The sequence below is a fragment of the Myiozetetes cayanensis genome, unplaced genomic scaffold, assembly GCF_022539395.1.
Source record: "Myiozetetes cayanensis isolate MyiCay16 unplaced genomic scaffold, myiCay2020 scf16, whole genome shotgun sequence".
Taxonomy (NCBI): Eukaryota; Metazoa; Chordata; class Aves; order Passeriformes; family Tyrannidae; genus Myiozetetes; species Myiozetetes cayanensis.
The window spans coordinates 6,507,899-6,530,408 of record NW_026087270.1 but is presented as its reverse complement, the minus strand read 5'-3'; the positions used below and the strand labels follow the sequence as shown (position 1 = coordinate 6,530,408).

At 36.8% G+C, this 22,510-nt stretch overlaps 1 protein-coding gene across 2 annotated transcripts in view; it reads left to right on the top strand.

The window, feature by feature from the left end:
• FTO (FTO alpha-ketoglutarate dependent dioxygenase) overlaps nucleotides 1-22,510 on the top strand; it is a 234,940-nt gene that overhangs the window by 83,713 nt on the left and 128,717 nt on the right. Inside the window, exon 8 of one of the 2 annotated variants that reach the window (XM_050311353.1) lies at nucleotides 17,497-17,621. In XM_050311353.1, the coding sequence (XP_050167310.1) occupies nucleotides 17,497-17,621 (125 nt within the window). Of the gene's footprint in view, nucleotides 1-17,464; nucleotides 17,622-22,510 lie in introns of those variants that run through there. The other variant, XM_050311354.1, reaches the window with a different exon arrangement.

Genomic DNA, 22,510 nt, shown 5'->3' with positions numbered 1-22,510 from the left:
TTTAGGATAGTTTCCAGAGAGTTGCAATGCTCTGTGAATGAAATAATTTTAAAATTGTATGAGAATTAGGGCTTTGGGGAGAGGTGCAAGATTTCCTGTTTCCCAGGAATTTTCTTTCTCCTAATTTATTATGAACAGTGCTCTATTTTTCAAAGCTTTGCCTTATCCTGCCTTAAAGTATCATAAAATATTGAGTCTTCTGCAGACAATTCTGTTTCTTAAATGTAAGTTTTGATACCTGTTTCAGAGGCCATTATAAAGCAGAAAAATGCAGAATTTTCTCATATAGGCTATGTAGCAGGTTAAGCACCAAGAAAGAAGGAGAGACACTACCCTGCCAAAAGGTAACTCTTAGTCATGTTCATTGCTGGTTTACTTTTTTCCTGAGACACAGTCTTGACTTCTGCAGTTCTGGAGGATTCATTGTCCCTTCTGGCATCTCCTTGGGCTCTGCCTGTACCTTCACCAAACCCTCTCAGTCTTGACAACTGGTTTGAGTCCATTGTTTGTGCTCGTCAGAGGAGACAAAACAGCTCTGCCTTTTCAGGTGGTTCTCTCCTTGAGGCTTGGAGCACTTGAGCATGCTGCTGTTAATAAGCTCACACCCCTCCTCTCTGGGCCAATTCTTTCTTGTTTCCACAGCAACTTCTTAAGTAACTCCATCTAGCAAAGTATGCTTTGTAGCAACTCACCATTAGAAGCAATTTGATAGTCTTTTTTGTGAACTATACCACTCCCTGGGTATTTCTGTTTGGGCTGAAGAGTCAAAATGAGCTATGGAGTGCTCAGTTGTTGCATCCATTGTGATTTATGTTTTTCTTTTTTTTGACAAGGTGGGAGAATTAATGTAGGTTGTAGCTTAGAAGTGAGGCTACGGTACATTATTTGTATATTTTTTTAAATTCGTATATTGTGACCCTTTAAGATATACAGACACTTTTTTTTGTGGGGAGAATAAAAAAGTTCTCTTTAAAAAGTTTATTGCAAAGTAAATGGTTAAAACGGAGCTGCAGTTACTTGAAAGAGACAAATATACATTCATTATTTCCTGAGTATGTTGTTTTTATGGGAAAGCAAAGGAAGCAGTGGCTGGGTGTCATTAAGGAGTAGCTAGTGGAAAGCGGTGAAATGAGCAATGAGACTTGTAAAGTGTCATGAAAACTGAAACACCAGGGTACAAAGTACTGCTTATCCTCACAGATATGGATACCATATGGCAACATGAAGGGAAATGGGGAGTAGGAGACAAGAATCCTATTATTCTTCACACTTTCATTTGCTTGCTTTTTGCTTTGGGCAAATGACTTTAGAACTTGTTCCTGAACCTTCTTCTAGCACAGTATTTATTGACAAGACACCTGTCTTCCCTGTCAGGCTCCTCGAAGTTTCTTTGGTGTAATTCCAGCTTTAACACTTATTATAATTTTATTGTAATTTTTCTAGTAGTTATGGAATAATCTCTTCTTGACTGTTCTTAAGGTAAAATCTATATTGGTTTTCTGGTACTATAACACACCATTTCACTTATTTTCCTTAAGAAAGACAATCTGCTGTGATAGGTTCTTGCTGTCCCTGAAATCTCTACCTTTTCCTTTTTTTCCTTTACCTACAATTTACTGTCTCTGGACAGTTTTCTGCACCTTTCTTTTATGTATCTTTGGAATCAAATGGACTGATTGAGGGTACTGGGAAAGACATTGGAAGGATTTGGTCTGGAGAGACAGCTGTGTGGTCAATGTACCTTTGAAATGACACAGAGGAGAGCCTTTGTCAACTCTCAGGGGCTGCCACAGCTGTGGAAAGACTTTGTCACCTCCTCACCTTGTCCTCCTTCCCATCTCCTAAACTGCACACCTATCTACTGACCAGAGTTTTCTTCACTTATTCATTGTTTTGTGTTAGTTTCATATTCCTCTGGAATCAACAGATCTTCCTTAAGTATTGTTAACCTAAGTCTACCAATACACAGTACAGTTATCTTCATGGTAATAATTGTTCCAAATGTCAGTTCTAGCAACTTTCACCTTTACTCTTCTGACTTCTGTGTTTGTGAAACGATACTTGAAAATTTCTGATGATGTCCCACAAAGTTAATGGTTGGTAGATAAAACCAAAGCAAAAAAGCAAGAGTGTTGTACAACATACAAATCAAGGCAGAGGGTTACCCACTCTTTCATTGTTACTTGCAGTGAAACTTTCAGCTGTTTTGCCTCACACCATCTGGAGGCACCATTAGTGTATTTGGCTTTGCCCTCACCTAAGGTTGTGGAAGTGAGCAGCTGTGTTACAGCAAGAATATGTGATTTTAAGAGCAGGTCCTTTTGTCATAGCAATTGGTGCTGTATATCAGGAGAGAACAAGAAAAGCTGCCCAGAAAGGTTGTATGGGAGGTCGAGAAAATCGTGCAGAACTCAGCAGAAGATGTTATAAAAGGAGCCCCCAATGCATAAGCTTTATGCTTTGTGTGTAGTAATTCTGAAAAGTAATGCTTCGTGTGTTATATCGGGCTGTTGTGGGCATGTAGTGGTGAAATTACAGATAATAAATTACTGCTCTTTCTACTGAAGCTATATAACCTTCTCCTAATTTTAGCACCACAAGGAGATGCAGTTTAGTGGTTCTCTATGCTATGGAGTTTAGTACAAATGTTTGAACTTTTCTGTGGTCTAGAAAAGCTGGCATTTTAAGAAGTATTTCATAGTTAGATAGGTTACCATTACATCACTATAATGATTTTGCAGTGCTTTGTTCAGTTGAACACTAGCCTATTTGTGGGGAAAAAATGTCCAAAGGACATCCTAACTTCTGTTCTCTAAAGGAGTGTTTGATATGACACAGCATTAAGGGATAGAATCAACCCCATACATTCTCAATTTTAGGAACAGGGAAAAAACTGAAATACGAAGCTATTCCCACTAGAAATGTTGTAAATCTTACAAAATATATAAGCTTTCCTCTTCAACATACATCAAAAGCATAAAACTTGGGAGATTAAAATATGTTTTTAATCTTGGTTTGATGACCAAAACTTTCACTGGAATATTTATTATGAGAGGCTCTACTTGTGTTGCCTCTTCCCTTTGTTCTGTTTATATATGACTTCCTTTCTTCCAAAAAAGTAGGAAGTATCGCTTTCACAAAGCCAAAGGATATTGCAATGGTTTGTTCATTTAAGCTGAATCGTAGGCCCACGTGGCAGGCACAAACTTTTCTTTTATTGTCCTGGGTCCCAGAGGACAAGCAATGCTTTCTGATGGCTTCCCATGAATGCCTTTCATTTGTGGAGGAGTTTCAGTGGCTTATGCTGACTGTACAAAGATCAAACAGGCAGGAAAATTGTGGTTTTATGAAACTTAGCCAAGATTTTTGTTGTTTTCTCAGAAGTTTTTCTCCTGTAACCCTATTTTTTAAGGACAATATTAGGTCAATTAGTTTTAGTGGCTGATGAGGGGAAAAAAAAAGATTGTTCTATAATTTTCTCTTTAAAACTTAAGTATTTTCTCAATTATTAGAAAATTTTCGGGCATGTGTGAAGAAAATACTGACCATAATTGCAGTCTGTCTTTATTGCATTTGGAATCAATGGTATCCAAAATTAAGCTTAAAAAAATGTTGTGGCTGCTTGGTCCTGCAATTTGATCTATTTTGGGCCACTGTGCCTGCAGAGTTTTGCTGAAGTCACCCTGTGTGGTTTTTTTTTTTTGGTTTGTTGTTGGGGTTTTTTTGCTTTTTTTTTTCCTGGGTACAAAGGTCTGTCAAACAGATTTGATTGTGATTTGACCTGTCAAAGTCTCATTTGTTTCAAGAACGGTGGTTTTTTTTCTCAGAGAGTTTTCTTAGCATTCTTTATAGAGATTTCCTTTTTGCTCAGCTGTTGGTGAGCTTAAGTACTGGAAAGAGATGTGCAGACCACAACTTCTTTTTAACTGCAGTGATGGCATGTTTTGCCAGCAACACACAATTTTCATTGTGTTACTCATATAAAACCTCATGTTTGTTATATGAATTCCGTTTTTGTTGAAGGATTATTTTAATAAGACTAAAGTGGCTTAAATTTCTGAAGTAAAACCCGTAGCATCTTTAGAGGTCAGACATAGCTGAAACTTGAACAGCTGTACAACATGCATCCTAGATTGTTTTTAATTGTCTTCCCTTTCTCTAACAGCAGTAATTCTTGTTTATATTGTCAAGAACCTTTCCACTGAGCACAAGAGCACCATACTTTAAGGTCACATGCTTAACCTCACTGCGGGGTTACAATGTAAATGGGCCCCCTTTGTTTTCATTAATGTGTGAGGGGTGGGTGCAAGGCAAGGCTGTTCACAAGGTTTAAATAACTTATTGTAAAAGTGTCTTAAAGAAAGCATATTTTGTCTCCATACCACAGTTGTTTAGCATTACTCTTGTGCATCCAACCAGCAGCCAGTTTGGCAATGGATTTTTGTGTGTCATTTTGTTCTTTTGACCTGTGATACTTTTTTCTTTTCTTTCTCTCTTTTTTTTTTTTTTTTTTTTTAATTGACCTAATGGATTCACCTCAAATAATACAAAATGAAGAAGCTTTTCCTCTTTCTGTTCCTGATATCTTAAAAGTAGTAAGCAAAGCTTACTAAGGAGCTAAGCTCTTTTCCACCCAAAATGCTTTATGTAACAGTCTTCCAGTTGCTGTTTCTGTGTTGATGAAGAGGTTTAAAATTGAGACTTTCTATAAATGTCAAATTAAATTAGGATGCTCAATGCTTTTAATCTGTTTAAAAATTAACAAAGTATAGACTTTGAAAATGATTTAAGGAGTTTCAGGTAAGTCTTCCGTTTTTCTGCCTGTAGTCACTGATGTATGAAGAAAGACTGCTATTGAAATATTATGAGTAGTTTTGATTATCCAGAATTCGTCCTGAATTTAGGTGATATCAAACCTAGTGTTGATGATAATCTCTGGCTTACTCTTGTAGTTATTTTCGTAGGCCAAAAAAGTTGAAGTCATTCTCTTAAGTAAGTACTGCACTGTGTCAAAAATGGAGCCATTTTGGGGGGATATCTCAGTTCCAGGTTGTTTGCTTTTATCCATATTTGGTGATAAATTTGGACCATAAGTATAATTTGATTCATATTTTGTTTTGAGACTCACAGACTTATACCAGCACATGGAACAGTAGATAAATGTGGTTGTGATTCATCCCATGGGATGAATTTGATCCAACAGGGTTGTATGCGAGAATTTCTGTGCAGATACCGAGCGTATAAACACCAAATGAACCAGGCAAGGAGAAACTATAACGTCCAGAAGATGAAGCAGTAATACATGATTATTAAAGCAAAACATAATTTTGAATACAGCAAGTTGTAGCTTAGTAGAAATAGTACTTTTGTTGATTTTCAGACCTTTTTAATCAAGGTAGAAAATCGGGTTGGGTTTTCTAGCTGGCAGTTGAGACAAAAATAGTGACTTTTCCTAGATGAAAACTCTTCAGTATGAACTTCAAGTTCATAGTATTTTGTTGCTCTATTTTATGACAGAAATGTTGTGACAACGTGTTTTCACTGATGCTTATCAAAATACTCTATTTCCTCATAATAGCTGCTATGCCCTTAGTTATGCTGTTTGAGGAGAGAAACTTTATCTTGGGTTTGGTTTAATTTTCTTGCACTTCATCTCTGGTAAGAACAACTTAATATATCTATTAATATATCTAGTGATCTCTGCAGTATGAGAGTAACTGATTCAACTAGTCATAAGCAGGATGAAATCTGCCAGAAGATTATTTAATACTCAAGAACATAGTGGTAGTTTAATAGGGAAGTAGTTCTGTTGATAAACATTTAAGAAATTTTTTGTGAAACAAAAAAAAATGTAGAGCATTTAAGACTGTACATAAGCATACAATAAATACAAGTCTTGGCAATAGCATTATTAATGAATGTCAAAAAATAATCAAATATTGTTAGAAGGCAGTCCATGTTATAGTGAAAATGTTTTAGGTATTTTTTCCCTAAATGAATGTAGTTATCCCTGAAAATTGATTTGGTGTATATATAAAAAGATTGCATAATGATATCCTACATAAAAAATTGAAAAGGGAAGAAAATAAAGAACTCCAGAATTCAAATGGTGAAGAGAGACACCAGGTTTTTTATTAAATGGCATATTTTCATCTTTAAGAAGAAAAATATTTATATATACAACATTGGTAGTTTGGATGATTGTTCAAACAGACTGTACCTCTTACATGTGGACTCTGCTGTGAAGTGTTATTTGCCCTGTAGTGTCGTGGTAGAGTGGAAAGTGAAGTAGGTAGGCAGTAACATTAATTGGAGATTTAGAGCCCTAGCATGGCTTGTCATGATGTATCTTTAAGGGTAGAAGTTTTTGATGAGAGAACACAGGTCAGACCCTTTTCCACAAACTGCTATTTTTCATTTCTTCAGCAACCCAGGAGATCCAAAAGCTTTTTAGGTTAGTGGAGAACATCTCCACTGTGGCATGTACTCACTTGGTGTCTGTTAAGGATGCTCAGCCAGTTTGTGTTAATACATCCTTGACATTGCTTTTTTACCAGTGGATTAACAGTTCCTTCTGGAAGAGTGCAGAGGTGATTAGTCAGCCACCTTTGACCTCTCTCTTAAGTTGGGCTTTGCAGCTGAACTTGAGAACCCATATCTTGTTTCACGCGCCTGTAGAAGGACACGTCGGTGACTGGTGAGGCAAGAGCTGTGAGGCTGTGGCTGTGGCAGTGCAGGGTAACAGAATGCATTGTTACAGGATGTCACAGGGTAACAGTGTTGTCTGTTTTCCAGATTGTATTGTCATAATTTGTGAGCACATCATGCAAATGTCCTCTCTGCTGAGTAGCCAGAATATTCAGCACACGACTTTTGTTTCAGAGAGTAAACAATGTGTGTACGTTCCCAGTGATCTGATGCTCACAGTGTTTGTTTTCTTTGTTAGGCACATGAGTCATATGATGAAAGTTTATTTTCCCTGTTTGAATGCTGCACCATTAATGAGAATTGTCTATATACTATTTTTTGATACAGTGAAATTTTCAAATAGTTGGACATTCGGTCTTTAAATTCTTCTTCGGTGTTGTAGCATGGTGTTTTACTGGGACACAACTCTAGCAGAAAAATCAATAACTACCTATAGCTGGCATTAACAGCCTTATAAAGTGTAGGTTTTACAGATATACTGCATTCAAAAGGAAAATAAATAGCAAGAAAATGTTACTGAGTGCCTGGCATGATGGAAATTGGCAACTGAGTGTCTCTAGAGGATGAGAACCTCTGTGAAAAGTGACCTGTCCTTAGAAGGGGTGGAGGTCTGCCTGAGTGTACCATGTGTTAGTGCTCCAGCTCTGATTCCATGCTGCAATTAAGCGGGATGTGACACGGCAGTGACTGCAGGTGTGCTGTCTGTGTTGTACCCTGGTGTGTATGTCTGTATACAGAGGATATGGCCATACACAGGCAGAGATTTGATTTTCTCTAACTTAGGAGGAGCTGTGATTTGTGATTTGTTTTGTGGTTTTTTTTTTTTTTTAGGTTTCTTTTGAGCCTACAAGATGGTAAGTTTGATCAGACATTAACTATAGTGAAGCACTGCTTATTTAGCATTGTAGGTTTACCTGAACTACTGAACTAATTTTGTAATTATCTTTTTTTCTTGTAAGATTTGTGTTGCCTTTATATACCAGTAAGATATAGTAAGACATATTTACCTTTATCACTTACAATGGAAAATTAGTGTCCATATATTGCTCTAATAAGTCAGAATGACTAAATGTGCTCTGAATGCAAGAGAATTAAGACTACACATTAGCCTGCTCTTCCAGGAGGAATCCATATTTACTGTAAGGACTGAATCCGAAATAGTGATGGTATATTTTGGGCAACTGTTTGATGTGAGTTAAATCAGTAGACTTTTCCATATTTCTCCTTTGTCAGTTCCTCCATTTTTTTAAATTTTCTGGTACATTGCATTAGGTTGTACATTTCGCACTGCAGACCCCCAGTGTCACATCATCACCATTTGCATGGCCTATATGTGAAGTGCCTAGCACGTGGTTTTATGTAAAATATAGTTACATACTGTAGCAAAACTGGAGGAGGAGAAGGCACTGAAATCAGCCTAGTATTCAGTTGAGAAACAAGGATCATAGCTTCCAGAAAAGTGTACTTCCAAATGCTGTTGTCATAATGAACTAATAACAATATCTAGTGGTGCCCTCCTTGCTTGTCAGTGTCATATTCCCCATACATTAAGTAGATATAGTGTAGCAGGTTCTATTTTGGTTTTATTTCCAGTGCTTTTCCCAGCAGTGTGCTCTAAATTTTCCTTCTGTCCCTTTGGCCATGACAGCTTGTATCACTACTGCACTTACATGATTATGAATTTTAAATCTTCACGACGGTGTGCCATGGTGTCACTGGGGGTAATGAAGCTGTAACTTGAGCCAAGTGTGACAAAACTTCATTTCTGAAACAACATGGTGAGAATCCCATTCTCACAGGGATATCCACAGACCCGCTGCTTTTAGTGCTGTGAGGATGATAAAGGCATTGAAACCCTTATGTCATTCGAAGATATGATTCAGCTGTATGTGGTTATCTTGCATATGTACTAAATTGCTATTCTGCTATGGCATGTGTCTTAGACAAAGCATGCCCACAGGCACTTCTGGACATGTGGCTTGCTGCTTCATTTGATTGTGGCTTGCAGCTTTTTCGTTCTGCAGCGTTTAACCCATTCTGTAACGTGGCTTTCTGTGTTTTAAGTGATTTCAGTCAAACTAATGACATTGGAAATACAGTCTAAATTTCTGCACGACTCTATTTTAGCACACATTGTGTTAAGAAGTGTTGTGGCTAAGACAGTAAGTTGCTTAATGGCAACAGGTAGTGACTTCAGTGATGGGAGGAAAGTGTTGGTATTCTAGGCTATTCCATACTAAACAGATACTGAGATGTGCTGTTCAAAGAAATCAGTAACATGACATGTAATTGAACCCTAAAGGTAGTCACAAATAAAAATGCAATAATGAATTCACAATCTAGCACTCACTGTTTTCTGTCTTTCTTCATAGTTGGTGGGTGTTTAAAAAGACTTGTTTTTGTGACAGTAATATTAATTTTAGTGATTCCATTTTGTATTTTGAATGCTACAAGGACCAGGGGTTTAGTTTGGAGATTTTGGTACAAGTTTTCATCTGTAAATATTTCAAAGAAGCTCTTATGTAGCTTAGTGTATTAGGGCTACAGTATAAATTAGATGAGTCAAAGCAATGCCTTGCTTATGTGTAGAATTACTTCATTAGAATTAGTAAAATTATTTGAGTATTTAGTTCAAACTACAGTTCATTTCAGTGTTTGTGAGGTGGGATTACCTACTTCTGGCTTTGAAGTCCATCATTTTTTCCTCTCCTCTCTACCCCACTCTAAATTATTCAAAATAGCTCTTGATGCTAGTTTTGAGATGCTAAGAAAATTATAGAGTACTCTTTTGAGTTCTTTTGAATGCATAAAATCATTTGTTGTGTGGTTCTTTGGTTCTTCTGAGAACTGTTGATGATGAAAATTCAGGCTGCTGGCTGAGTGAGCATGTGCAGGTTGTACTTGGTGTGATTCAGCATTGCAAAATATAAGCTGTCCAGAGAGCAGATTAGCCAAGTGAGTCTTGTAGTGCATCTTAGCTCAACTGATTTCAGCAATAGTAAATAATCACTGAAGCATACACTGCTGGGCAGTCCTTCAGAACTTAAGTGTTCAGCGTAACTACTGTTTGCATGTGACCAAAATGGAGAAAGGGAGGTGTATACAAAGGAGTGAATTATAACAAAGAACACTTTCTGCTTCAGTTCTTGCTCAGAAAACATATGTTCAGCCATGCAGGCAACAGTTGGGGTAAAACACTGTAGGTTTGGAAACAAAAGGCGTGTTCTTTTCTTGCATTCACAATGTTTTCAAACATATTCACTTGTTAGGGACTGGCCTGTCAGCTGGATCTTCTTGCAAGCGTGATTGCTTTTTCCTGACTTCTTTCAAAAGCTTTTTCCCCACAATGTTTTACACTTCATATAATCCACTATGCATGGTAGGCCTGCCTCATTCTTTGTGCTATTGATGATTCAGAGGTGGAGGGGCCATGCTCTGGGAGAATGTGGCTGAAGGGTAACCTTTCACTCACCCATACGTCTGAAGATGCTAAACCACTCTTATTCCAAATATCTTGAGTGGTTTGGTTGCTCTTTCATGATGAGATGGGTTATATTTCACCTTCAGAACATTGCCAAACTGACTAGTGCAGCAAAACTACTTGGCAAGTGTTGATCTTTATACATGTTTTTACTTTGTAATTATGTATTGAAAATCTTAGAGATACCTATCATAACTACACTGAATCATCCAGTAAAAAGGATTTTTTTTTTCTCAGTTGGAAATTCATTCAGTTGTGGCATGCCAGAGTAACCAAAAATTACTTAATTACTTGACCATTCTGTTTAGATTCCTTTTTCCTAAATATATGGTTCAAGACTCAAGTAGAAATATGCTTATATAGGCGTAAAGTAACAGTTATTTCCAAATAAACTCTACCTGTTTTAATTTATGACCTTTAAACTCATAAAGCTAGAAAATGTACTGCTTTAGCTCCACAGGTATAGATAAATGGTACAACTTTCTGGTGCAGACAAGACCTACAGTTTCTCTGAGAAAGTCCAAGTGATCTACTCACTGTAGGTTTTTCTAGGTCAAACTACTCATCTATCAAGTCAGGTATTCATCCTTTGTTGTCAGCAGTGAATACCTCAAAGGGAGGCAGGGCTGCCAACATTTTAATGCATGTAGACTTGTATATAGAGCTTAAACATATGTCTGACTTCAAGCATTCTGCTTTATAACTGGGTTATGTACTTGTTTAGTTTTGATGTGCACCATTGAATATAATGCTAGGAGAGAATGTATATTCTTTGTGGCAATGGTTTCACATCAGCAACTTGAGTTCCCATTCCTTTTACCCTCCGAAAATTACACTTCTTTCTTAAAATTTTCTATTCCTTTGTATTTTATTTAAAATAGACATAATATTTGACTTTAAAACCTGGTTTTATGTTGGAGGTTCTCAATCAATAACTAGAGCAGTAGGGAGTTTTATGTTGGCTTGTGGATTATTCATGTGTGTTGTTAGAGTATTAATAGTGTTAGCTGAATTTTTAGCCTGGGAAATTACCACTGATGAATGTCCAATGATTAGAATATCCCACATAAGGCCCTTCAGACCATGAGGATCATTTAGTTAACTAGAAAATCCTCAGACAAGAAAACTGTGTAAATATTTTCTAATGGAAGGTGCCAGCAAATACATCCTTGCCAACATATGTCAAAACTGCCAGAAGATCTGTGAGGACGGGGATTAACTTTTTAGCACTGTCATCTTAAGAGCTTTGACAAGGAAACATTATTTAAATGTTTTTCTTTGACTGTGTATGACTGGAAAGATGCTAACAGTAGATAAAACTAATATAAAGCAGTTAATGATACTGACACATATTCCAAATCTGTACTTTTTTCTTTACCTGAGGTCTGTGTCAGAAATCCTTGAGAATACTACAGATTTAAAATAAATTGCCCTTTCCTTTTCAAATGAAATTTGATGATTTGTCTCCAGTCTGATACAAGAAAGCACACACTATTATACTACTTCTTTTGAGGAATTTTTTGTTTTGTGTTATAGGCTCCTTAAAAGTAAATTATGTTTTAGATGTTACAGTGACTTCTCTGACTCTCAGAAAGAAAACAGTTAATAATAATTTCTTTCCTTTCAGCTCCCATGAGCCTACCTTCATTGTATAGTTTGCATATAACAGCTAGTAAGAGTAGAATGTACTGAACCTTAAACAAATCTATTAGGATCACCATGGCAAGAAACCGGGAAAATGGCAGGAAAAACGAACAATGATTTTGTAAACCCTCCAAAGGTCAGAAAAAGGCTTTCAGTAAGTATGCAGAGGCTAGAAATCAAATCCCATTTCCTATCATAAGAAACCAGTTGTTTTAGCAGCAGTGGTTAATGTACTGTATGTGAAAGATTTAAGACTAGTTGGAAAGCTTTGCTTCTGTTTTATTAGGCTGCTATTGAAAAGCCAACAGCATAACTTCAACTAGGTGCTTTGAGATTTCTTAATGGGCTGTCAAGGGCAAGACACCAGGTCTGTGCTATACTAGCTCTTTCCTGTACATTAAAACAACAGGGGCCAAATGATCATATACAGAAGTATGAATTACTTGATGCTTTCTCTGTTCCATATGGTCAGCCATGTCTTTGGCAATTAATCATGTACAGAATCAGTTGAGTGCTCTCTGAAGCATTGAAGTCAACATTTAGTTGTACCTGTGCCAGTGGGGGCAGTGGGGGTTGCGAGCGTAAAATAGCAGGATGAGGAGCTGCTGGCGCCGAAGCCAGAGCAGCTGGCTTCTATAAACAACACTTTTTTCCTCTTTACCTTTTTTTTTTTTTTTAAAAAAAACTTTCTTTGACAAACATGACTCATTTTTCAATATCATCCAAAACATGCGGGTTGCTGAGTGAAACTGTGATATCTGGCATAGTGGATTAATAAATAAAAGACAGAGAATTGGGTTTAATGTGCCCAAATTACTGGGTGATAACTTAAACCATACTGTCTGTTTCCATCGTATCAATGAAAATGGGTGCATTTGATTGTATTTTAAAAGTAAAGAAGAAATGAGCAGTGTTTTGTAAGCAATTACTAGCTTTTTTATGACAGAGGAATTACAACATGTTAAATTAACATGGCTTAATAGATTTCAGCTTCTTTTCCCTCACCCCGTTGAAAGGCACCACGTTCTAGTTTTATAGAATTTCGTCAGGATACTTTTTGCACTGAAAGCAAAATAAAATTACAGAAATAACAGGGAAGATACAGAACAAAATTTTAGTGCTGCTTACAGACTTTACTCTCTGTATTAGTTATTGATTTTTTTAGAGATGACTGCTACGTTAAAGTAGGAGTGGTTGGTAAAGATTCAGAAGCTTATCCTATTTAAACTGGTGGTGAGTAAATTAAATCTTAGAGTGAAAAATCTGACTTGTTGACCCAATAAAGTAGAACCAAGAGGCAAACTGTCCCAAGTGCCACTTTAGTTCAGACTGAAGGCTAATTTGTTTGACAGAACACTAGGCTTCATGTCTCCAACTATACAGTTTTTCTAACCTTAAGTCTGGCTCCTCAAGAGGTCTGTATTGAAGGAAGGAAAAATCTAGCTTTAGAAGATTGGAAATGTACCAGTGTGGGGTTTGGAGGGTTTAGATGTTGCTTTTACTTGCTTGGTTGTAAGCATGTCATGGTATTCACCCAGGACACACACAGTTCAGCAGGGTAGTGGCCTATGGATGTTAAAACGGAGTTTCTTTTGCTGTGTATCTAAGAAAAAATATTACTGTAATCCTCTTAAAAAACCTAGTTTAGATTTGTTAGGTATCTAATTTTGATTGTATTTCCTGGGTGAATAGAAAGGCTTGGTTAGCAGAGCTTCTATTCAGTCCCTTCTCACTGATATATTTTGTCAGTGGAAATGAGAGGGAATAGGGTGTTGGTCTCTTAAAATCTAACCTTAATACCTTCCTTTCTTATGTATTGAGAGAAGATGCTCTGATGGCTGCTGCCTGATGTGTCAGTAGTGCATTAGATTAGTTCTGCTGCTGTGCCAGGAGGAAGTCAAAGAGTTTAGTTTCCTAAATATTATATTTAACATAGAAGGCTGGATTGGCATCTGTGATATATATAGATTCTCTCCCTCTATATATATATATGATATATGTGCATGTGTATAGCTTTGGGCTTTTTTGAGAGGTGGGCTGTGTGTTTGTTTTTAAGACCAGTGCCATTTGGGATTTACAAGGAAAGGATTTAAGTACATTAATAGATCTGTAAGGCAAATTTAGTAAGATGTACTGAAAATATTAACAATACTGCTTATTAAAGTGATATGCTGGCCAATGAGACAAGGAGTTGCTTCCCACAAGTGATAAGCAGTTTGCATAATCTCGTTGCTTAGGTTGTCCAGGATATGTTTTTGCCAGCTCAGGAAGCAAAAGAAAGAAAGTTTCAACAGTTTGTAAACATTACCACCCTCAAGAATCTCTGTGAACACAAGGATGAGATAAGACAGGCTGTAGGGCTGGTTGCATTGTTTATTTATTCTACTGTCCTGCAGTCCCATGTGTGCTGAAAAACACTGAGTCAGTGTTGAGTCCAGTTCAGAAATGTGAAGGCTTCACTCAGCATTGGGCAAAGGGGGCCTCTGCAGACAATTATCTGTCATTGAAAGAATTGAGACACAAGATCAGATTTTCTTTGATGGCATGTGCAACTACAGTGATGTTCAGAAGGTCATTCCTGCTCTCTAGAGAAGAGGTGGTATCAGCCAGGTTTCTGATGGATTTTTATCAGTGTTGCTGTGAGGAAATGGCTTTCCCACATGATAACATCTTTGACCGAGTTTCTTGAACCCTTGACCTTTATCAGTCAAGGTATAAAATCCCCTTGTTAAAAATAAATCCTAAAACAAGCTACATGGAAAAGAAAACTTTCAAAGGAACATGTTTTATAATATTATTTTACCCAGAATGCTACTTTATTTGTTACAATTTGAGATTTTTATTGAGATTATAAGAATAGCAAGTTATTAAGAAATGCCTCTATAAAAGCTACACATCAAACCCTGCACTCACATTCCAGGTAACCTCACTGCCCTCAGCACTCCTAGAAAACAAGTAAATCAGTTAAATGGCTATGTATTGTTGTTGTATGTTGCTTAATCATACTATTTCACCCTCCAGGTAGCTGCAACTGTTCTCACAGGGCTTAATAAAGAAGCGTTTATGATGTCAGTGTCAAACTATGCATTTGACTTGAACTATGCACATCACCACATAAATGAAAGGTGTTAACAGAAGGCTGGAGCAATATAATTTCTCTCAGTAAAAATGAAATTATGTTCAGTTTCCAGAATTATGGCGTTCCTGTAGATGGAGGGACTTTAGGTAATGGAACTCAGAACCAAAGTTGCAATTTGACCAGGTCAGCAGAATTCATACAATGGCATTATGGGATTGTGAATACTTGGAGAAGTGGTCACCCATCTCCAACTGATAACAATGTAATAACGTCCTCTTTTCATCAGGTTTTAACTGCAAATTCTTTAGGAACTATCAGTTCTCCATGCTCTGCACTTTGTGAATCACTTATGTTGGGGATTTTGATGTTTGTTGCCTACAGATAACTTTTCTTTCAGCTTTGTGAGGCAGTGCATCTTTAACCTTGGTTCTTTACTGCAGTCTCGGAGAGAAGTAGACAAGTCACTGTCACCAGTGGATTTCCCTGTCCCATTGTGATTAATGTGACCATCCAGGAGTTCTGAAGGGGAAGTTTGGTGGGCTGTGGTCTATCTGTATGGCTATGGTCCGATTGTCCTATAATAGAGAAAAACTCTAAGCTGTAGTGCTGTGTCAAGGCTTGTGCATGATAAATATAAAAGTTAAAGCCTTAGTAGGTATATTTATTGTGAATGACAAGGAGTGTTAATTTATCACTCATTAAATAATGTACATCATCTTGTGTGAGTGTGTTTTCACGTGCTGAAGTCCTCTATCAAATCCTGCTTTAAACTGTGCAGCTGCTGGAAGTGAGGCTGTAAGGTCAGGATTGTTGAAGTTGGCGGATATTAGAGCTTGTGGAAAAGATGTTGTAGGTCAGTGCAAGGGAAACCCTTGTCAGGGAATCCTTATCTGAAAATGCTCTCTGGCTTTTTGTTTGCTTTGTAATGTCAAAGAAGGGTCAAGAATGTGATCTGTATAGACAGAGTTTTGAACATTTTGGGTTTTTACAAGAAAATGTTCTTTTTGATGTGTTAGTTCCATATGATGGGCTAATGCCTTTTGGTAGGACAACTGATAGAACTGGGAGGTGGGGAGAAAGATGCTTTTTGCTCTTTGTCATCAGATGTTAGTATAATAACATTATTTTCTGTGAACCCTGTCATGCTTGTCTCATGGAACAACCATGGCTGTAGTAACGCTACCGCTGCTTTACATAGTTTAAGAAGTGCATAATCTGCACATTACTGTTTCTTGTGGAAAACCCCCCTGTCAGACCAAGGGTAGATCTTCCTGTTTTTGCAAACTAAAGATAATAACAATTATTTCTCTCACAGAATCCCCAGAGGAGTTTTAGTTGGGGAGGGCAGAATGTAATGTGTATGTGATGTTGAGGAGGAGGCAATATGCCATGTGTTTCTGTCACATTGTTCCTGTAAGAGAGATTGTGCTGGGAAATAGGAATTGCAGCTCTTAGTTATGTTTGTGTTTTCAAAGTCACATATGCAACTCCTCAGGTTAGAAACTTTTTTTTGCCTCCTTTACTGTGAAAAAAGATAGATAGAATGCTTGCACAAACCTATTCTGTCATCCTTCCCAAAAGCATTTAGATACTTTGATGTGTCTGCAGAACATATGACTGAAGGTTAGAATAGCAAAAATAGTTTGTGTATCAGTGGCTGGTTAAGGTGAAAAAGACAATATAATATCTCCACTGGAGGAAAAGGCTGTTGCATTGACTCTGCCATGGTTACAGGGCTGTACATCAAGTCAGCACATGTGCACTGGGGGACATCTGGCTGGTCAGTAAGGTGCTGTGTCCTTCCCAAGTTGGCAGAGATGGGGAAGTGTAGGTGAAAGAAGGGGAGAAAATGGTGGGTGAGTTAGTGAAGGCAAAGATGGAGTGATGGATTTAGAGTTAACTTGCTGGCTGGCTGAAGGATGATAAGAAGATCTGCAGTTTTGTTACACCAATGTTAACTGTCAACACAACGCTGGGGAAGGCCATAACTTTTAGTCTGCAGAGACTGTCATCATACTGTACAGATTACTTAAATCAATTGCATTTATAGATATGTATATTTTTAGCAGTTTTTAATTTATTCTATGCGTGAAAATGTTTTGCTACTTGTTTAACTGAAAGATTTAATGATAAAGAGAACATGGGGACATTATCAGATATTCCTTTCAGAAGATACAATAAAAACAGGTGTTTTCTTCATTAGCTTTACCAAAGAGCAGTGGGGAGGGGGAATTCCCCCAACAAATGTATTGAAGAAAATACTTCTGATATGATTTGATCTCAGATAATATTTAGAAAAGAACTACGCCTCAAGAAAATTATGCCTAGAATGCACAATGTCTTGTTGTGATACTTAAGGCAATGAGATTTTAAGGTTTACCTTATATGCCATGTATATTGATTAAATACCAAATATATGGTGGCCATTTCTAACCATCATTTACTGTATTGATTTGTCAGCAGAGGAACTGTAATAAAAAAAGCTATTGATTTACTGTCCTTATTTGCTTATGGGCTTTTTATTAATTTTACACATTGTTTCCTATTTCTAGATTATAATTTTGATGTGTTTCCTCCCTTAAAGACAAGTCTGGTCCTCGCCGAAGTTAGAAAAGAGCAACAAATTGAGGAACAAAGGAATGAAACCATCAACTGCTTCCTGCTGGTCCTTAAGGAGCGACAAAGGCTACGTAAAGAATGGACAGTGAGGTGAGAAACACTCCTATAAATCCCCTTGCAGGGGCAATTTGACATTTTCAACAGATTTTCAAAATTTTCACTGTTCAAATGGTAATTCCTTGAATGGAATAGTCAATGTTTCTGCTTCTGATTTCAGAGTTACTTTGTGGGTTAGACTGCTCCCTTACTGTGCTCATGTAATGGAGGCCATTGATAATAGCTTGAGGCAAAATGTATATATATTTGAGGATTGGTGCCACCTCAAGTGCCCTGAGGTTTTCCATATATTGCTGACAATATGAACAATGCTTCTTGCTGGCATGCTGTGCTAATGGACACACTGCTTGTCTGCTTTCTTTGTGATCCTGCCATTTTGCTGTGGTGTCCAACTGGTGTTCACTGGGTTGAGTTGGGTGAGATTGGCATAACTGGATGCTGGAGTTGATATTATGACAGTTTTGTTATATGTAGTTCTTAATAGGAGTCATTGTTGTGGTAACAGATCAGGTCAACAATTTTAAAAAGTTGTTTATGTTTCCATTTGGAAAGGTCTGTTACCAGAATGTAGTCAGAATGCATTTCAGAACCTACAGCTACACCATACTTTTAGTTTGTTCAGAAATAGGTGAGAGAAAGAGAATTTCCAGCATATGCCACCTTGTGTCCTTCTCTTTAGCTGTTAAATGAGTTGATGTCACCCCTTTTCACATCTATTTCTAAAAGCTATAGATTTATACTAATTTCATAATTTCTTATTATTTTCTTATTTACCACACTTGCATTAAGTATCTATCAGTCTACATTATTTTTCTACCAAATGTACAACTTTTCTTTTAAACCAGCTGTTCTTATTTATAATTAAATACAGTTTTTAGTGAAAAGTATTTTTTACTGTAGTTTTTGTAAATGAGATTTAGCCCTTAATTGGCATTTATTTTTTTACCTGCACTAAATATTCTATTTAAGGGAGCTCTTTTGTGTTTTGTTCTAGTTCTTGAAAATTCTGAGATTGCTTTTAAAAGCAACCTCTAGATTTTGGGTCTGACACCTGAGTGTCTGTGCTGTTCCAGATAGTTACAGTGAGTGGACCTGAAATATTTTAGAAGCTTTAGATAAAATATAAGCATTATTACATGTAACTATTTTACAAATTAGAGGCTGTGTTTTGTAAGTTTGTATTCTTATGAGTATGGAATGTTTATTTGTATATTACTCAGTTAAGATCTCAGAGCAGAATGTTGTCCATATTATCACGTGGGTTTTATCTCTTTGTTTTGAGGAATTTAAGGAGTTTTTAGTTGTTTGAGGGTTTTTTTTTGGGTGAGGGGGTTGCCTTCCATCACTGTGCTTGCTAAATAAAGCAAATGTTTTGGCTGCGTCGGAGAGGGGGAAATCATTCCAGGATTTTCTGGGACATGTGCATCTTTGCTGTGAACCAGAAAAGAAAGTTTCTAATGAGTGGAATATAATTTTAGTGTTCCTTTAGTTTTAACAGTAATTCCCTAACATATGAAGTCATCACAAATCATGGCAATTGGGGGTAATTTAAAGGTCGGGTGGGTTTCGGTGTTTCTGGCCTCTGCTTGCTGCTCAGAGCACTCCAAGGCTGGAGCCAGGGCTGCAGTTGGAGCTGTAGCCTCGTCCCTGACACAGCAACGCTACAGTTTTTGGGGGATGGGGAGAGGCACAAGCAGATGAAGTGCAGGCCTTCTTAAAACTAAACACCTGAAAGAAAATTTCAAGAGCATTGTGCCTTGAAAGTTCTGAAAGAAAGTGTCCTTTGAGTATTAAATATCCATAATCCTTTTTCTTTCTATTTGATGTTTCCCATTCCAGTGACCTATCTGAGAGTCTCATCCATATGATCTGCATAAACAGGCTGTTACCATACACCTCACTTTACTTCATCAAAGCTCCTGCTCGATGTCTGGAATGAAACACTGGCTGTGGTAGCCATCGAGCACACGGTGGTGAAAGTTATAAAACGTCCGCTGTGGTACAAGCAGGGCTGCTCATGTTTTAGAGATCAGTCTATTGTGTACTTTGGAATTACATGAGAAAAATGTGCTTGGACAGGAAATAATTAGCACTTGTCAAAGGGCAGGCAATAGGTTACAGTATTTTACTTTCAACAGGCTATCAGGGGATCAGCTAGATTAGATAATAGAATTTTTTTCCTGTGGAAGTTAAATACAGATGACTCTAATTACCTTACATTGTGCATTAGAGAGCAGATTATGAACAGTACAACTTCAAGAAATTTAGGTCAATGAAGGGAGGGCAGCTGAAAAAAAACTTTACTCTGTATTTGGTCTTTGTAGAGTTTTGTAGTCATTCTGTTCTTTCTGGTGTTTTATTTGTGTCATTAACACCTGAAATGACATGCTGGGAACTGGTTATACAAACCGATTGAACTTTTAGAAATTTAACCTTTCTCAGCGAAAGGCATAGGGACTGTTTTGATATGTATCTACAAGGTTAAAGCATGCCCTTGTGTTACTTGCTTAATATTGCACCAGTGTTTATGTGTATTAATGAAGTGAAATTACTCTGAGACTTTATTTCAGCTCCACAGTCCAAAACACGTGGCAGTGCATTAAGTGTTGCAGCTCAGCATTTCATATACTTTTGAGGCAAAGATGTCATCAGTGTCTCAAGTATCTGAGCAGGTCTTCTAGGGATTCAAGTTGTTCTCTGAGTGGTAGTGATCCAAAATACTTGAGGTAGGACTCAGTGAATGTCTTCTGAGTGTTAACAGAAATGGTCCAGAGTTTCTAAAGCCCCAGATTTGTTTATACTGCGTGATAGTGCCTGATGGACAGGTTGTTATAGCTGTTAAAGAGCTGCTCTAGCCCTTTGAACTGACCCCTTCTTGACCTCTGCTTACAGAAGGTCACTGTTCACCTTATAAAGTGAGGGGAACCTTGGATTCTACTGTAACAAATAGACGGTGAAGGGAACAGCTGTGAATTTTGGACTAACCATGCAGACCTGTATAGACTTTTTAGGGTCACTGTATGATAATGAAAATTGCTACCAAATTATATGGAAATTTAACAGCAATAGTGGGAAAGAGAGGGTGGAGTCTAATGCATTTGGTTTGATAAATGAAGTGTGAAGTTACCCATCTGGCTCTAGACAGCCCTCTTTTTCTCTACGAAAGGGAAACATTTAAAAATAACCATGGTACATCTAGAATCAATGACCCATACAGAGAGCTGGAATAGATCAGGATTTAATGGTGACTGTGGAAGAAATTATCATTTGAAAAGTGAGACAAAGGATGAAAAAGTACAGTTCAATATCTGCACCTGATTCATTTTTTAAAAAGGGTTTAATATTTTTCCCCGTTGATGATGCTGTTGCCATTTTTTATTTTACTTTTTAACTGGAACCAGAAAAGTTGTTATATCATAAAGAGTTTGGGAAAAAAAAAAAAGTACTTGAATTTCAAGAGAGGATGTTGCACTTTTCCCGACCAGTAAGTGCCTGAGAGAACTGGACTATAGTTAAATAGAATTGTAGCTCTTATTTCTCCTAATAGAACTTGTATTATGTTGTAGTAATATCGTCTTTAATGCTTGCATGACATACTGCATTTAATTGCTAGTAGGTTTTTGTTATATTTTTCATAGACATACATTTACTACCAAACTAATTTGTGATCAATAAATCAACAGTAGATTAATTTAAAGTGGTGTTTAACTGCATTGAAGTTACTGACTGCTAGGAAAAAATATGGTTGGTTAAACCATTACTAAAATATGTCTTTTTTTTTTAATGGAAAAGTTTTCTTAGTACAAAATGATTTTATTATGACACAGACTCTGACGTCCATTTTGCTATTTTCCTCAGTGAAATTGTACCATTTGTCTTAGGGGGAATTCAACCACATATGGGAAAATATGAAGTTTGGGAGAAAGGCATAATGAAATGGAAAGTTTGATAAAATTATTTATGATAGTTGTATTTTCATAGTTTTGCTACTCAGCCAAATTCTGAAATCTTAACTTCTCCCTAAATCATCATGTAATGACAAATTGACATAGTGAAAACAGAATAAATGTTCAATAAATAGTTTTTACCAAAGTAAACACAAAATTCTTCTGGTTTGTGAGATAAACAGCAGAAAAGTGTTAATTGATTATATCTTGTAAGAATCAATAACTTATAACCTTACATCATTGAAATAACACAATAAAAATCTATTTTTATGAAGTCATTCTACAACCCATAATATTTTGTAGATTGGGTCACTGGATTTCTAGAGTTGTTATATTCTTCCATCTTTACACAGCACTGAAAGAAAGAACCTCTTGCTCGTAACAAATCATATTAGTTTCAGGTTTCAAGTCAGACTTCAGCTATAATTCCTCAACATTTTTTGCCTTTGTCAAACCCCTTCTTAGATCTCAAAATTTTGACATAACAATGTAAAGGTATGTATTTTTTTTCTAGCTACAGTGAGCACTTACACTATTAAGGTACTCAGCTCTCAACAGTGAAATCTGGAGTTTTATGTAGATATTTATATAGGAATTTAAATTGTAAGTGCCTAGTGTGACAATTGAGTCCTAATCTGTGATAACACCGTTCGGTTCTATAAGAACAATGAAGAATCTTAGAGTAGAATCCTAAAATAGTGTACATGTTAAATGAGAAACAAACAGGGAGATTTTATGTTTGGGGTTTTTTTTCTGTTTTGAAGAAAAAGTTAATTTTTTTTTCTTACAACTAACCCCTTTATACCTTGGAATTTTAGATCACAGTTGAGAGGGTAATTGAGGTGGATTTTATTCTTTTTGGCTCCAGTAAGAGAAGGTGATGTTGATGTAAAGAAGGACTGTGTCTCCTTTGTAACAGAGGAAAAGTTGATGGGTTAAGAAATTAGCATGTGGGCTCTGGGAAAATCGGAGCTT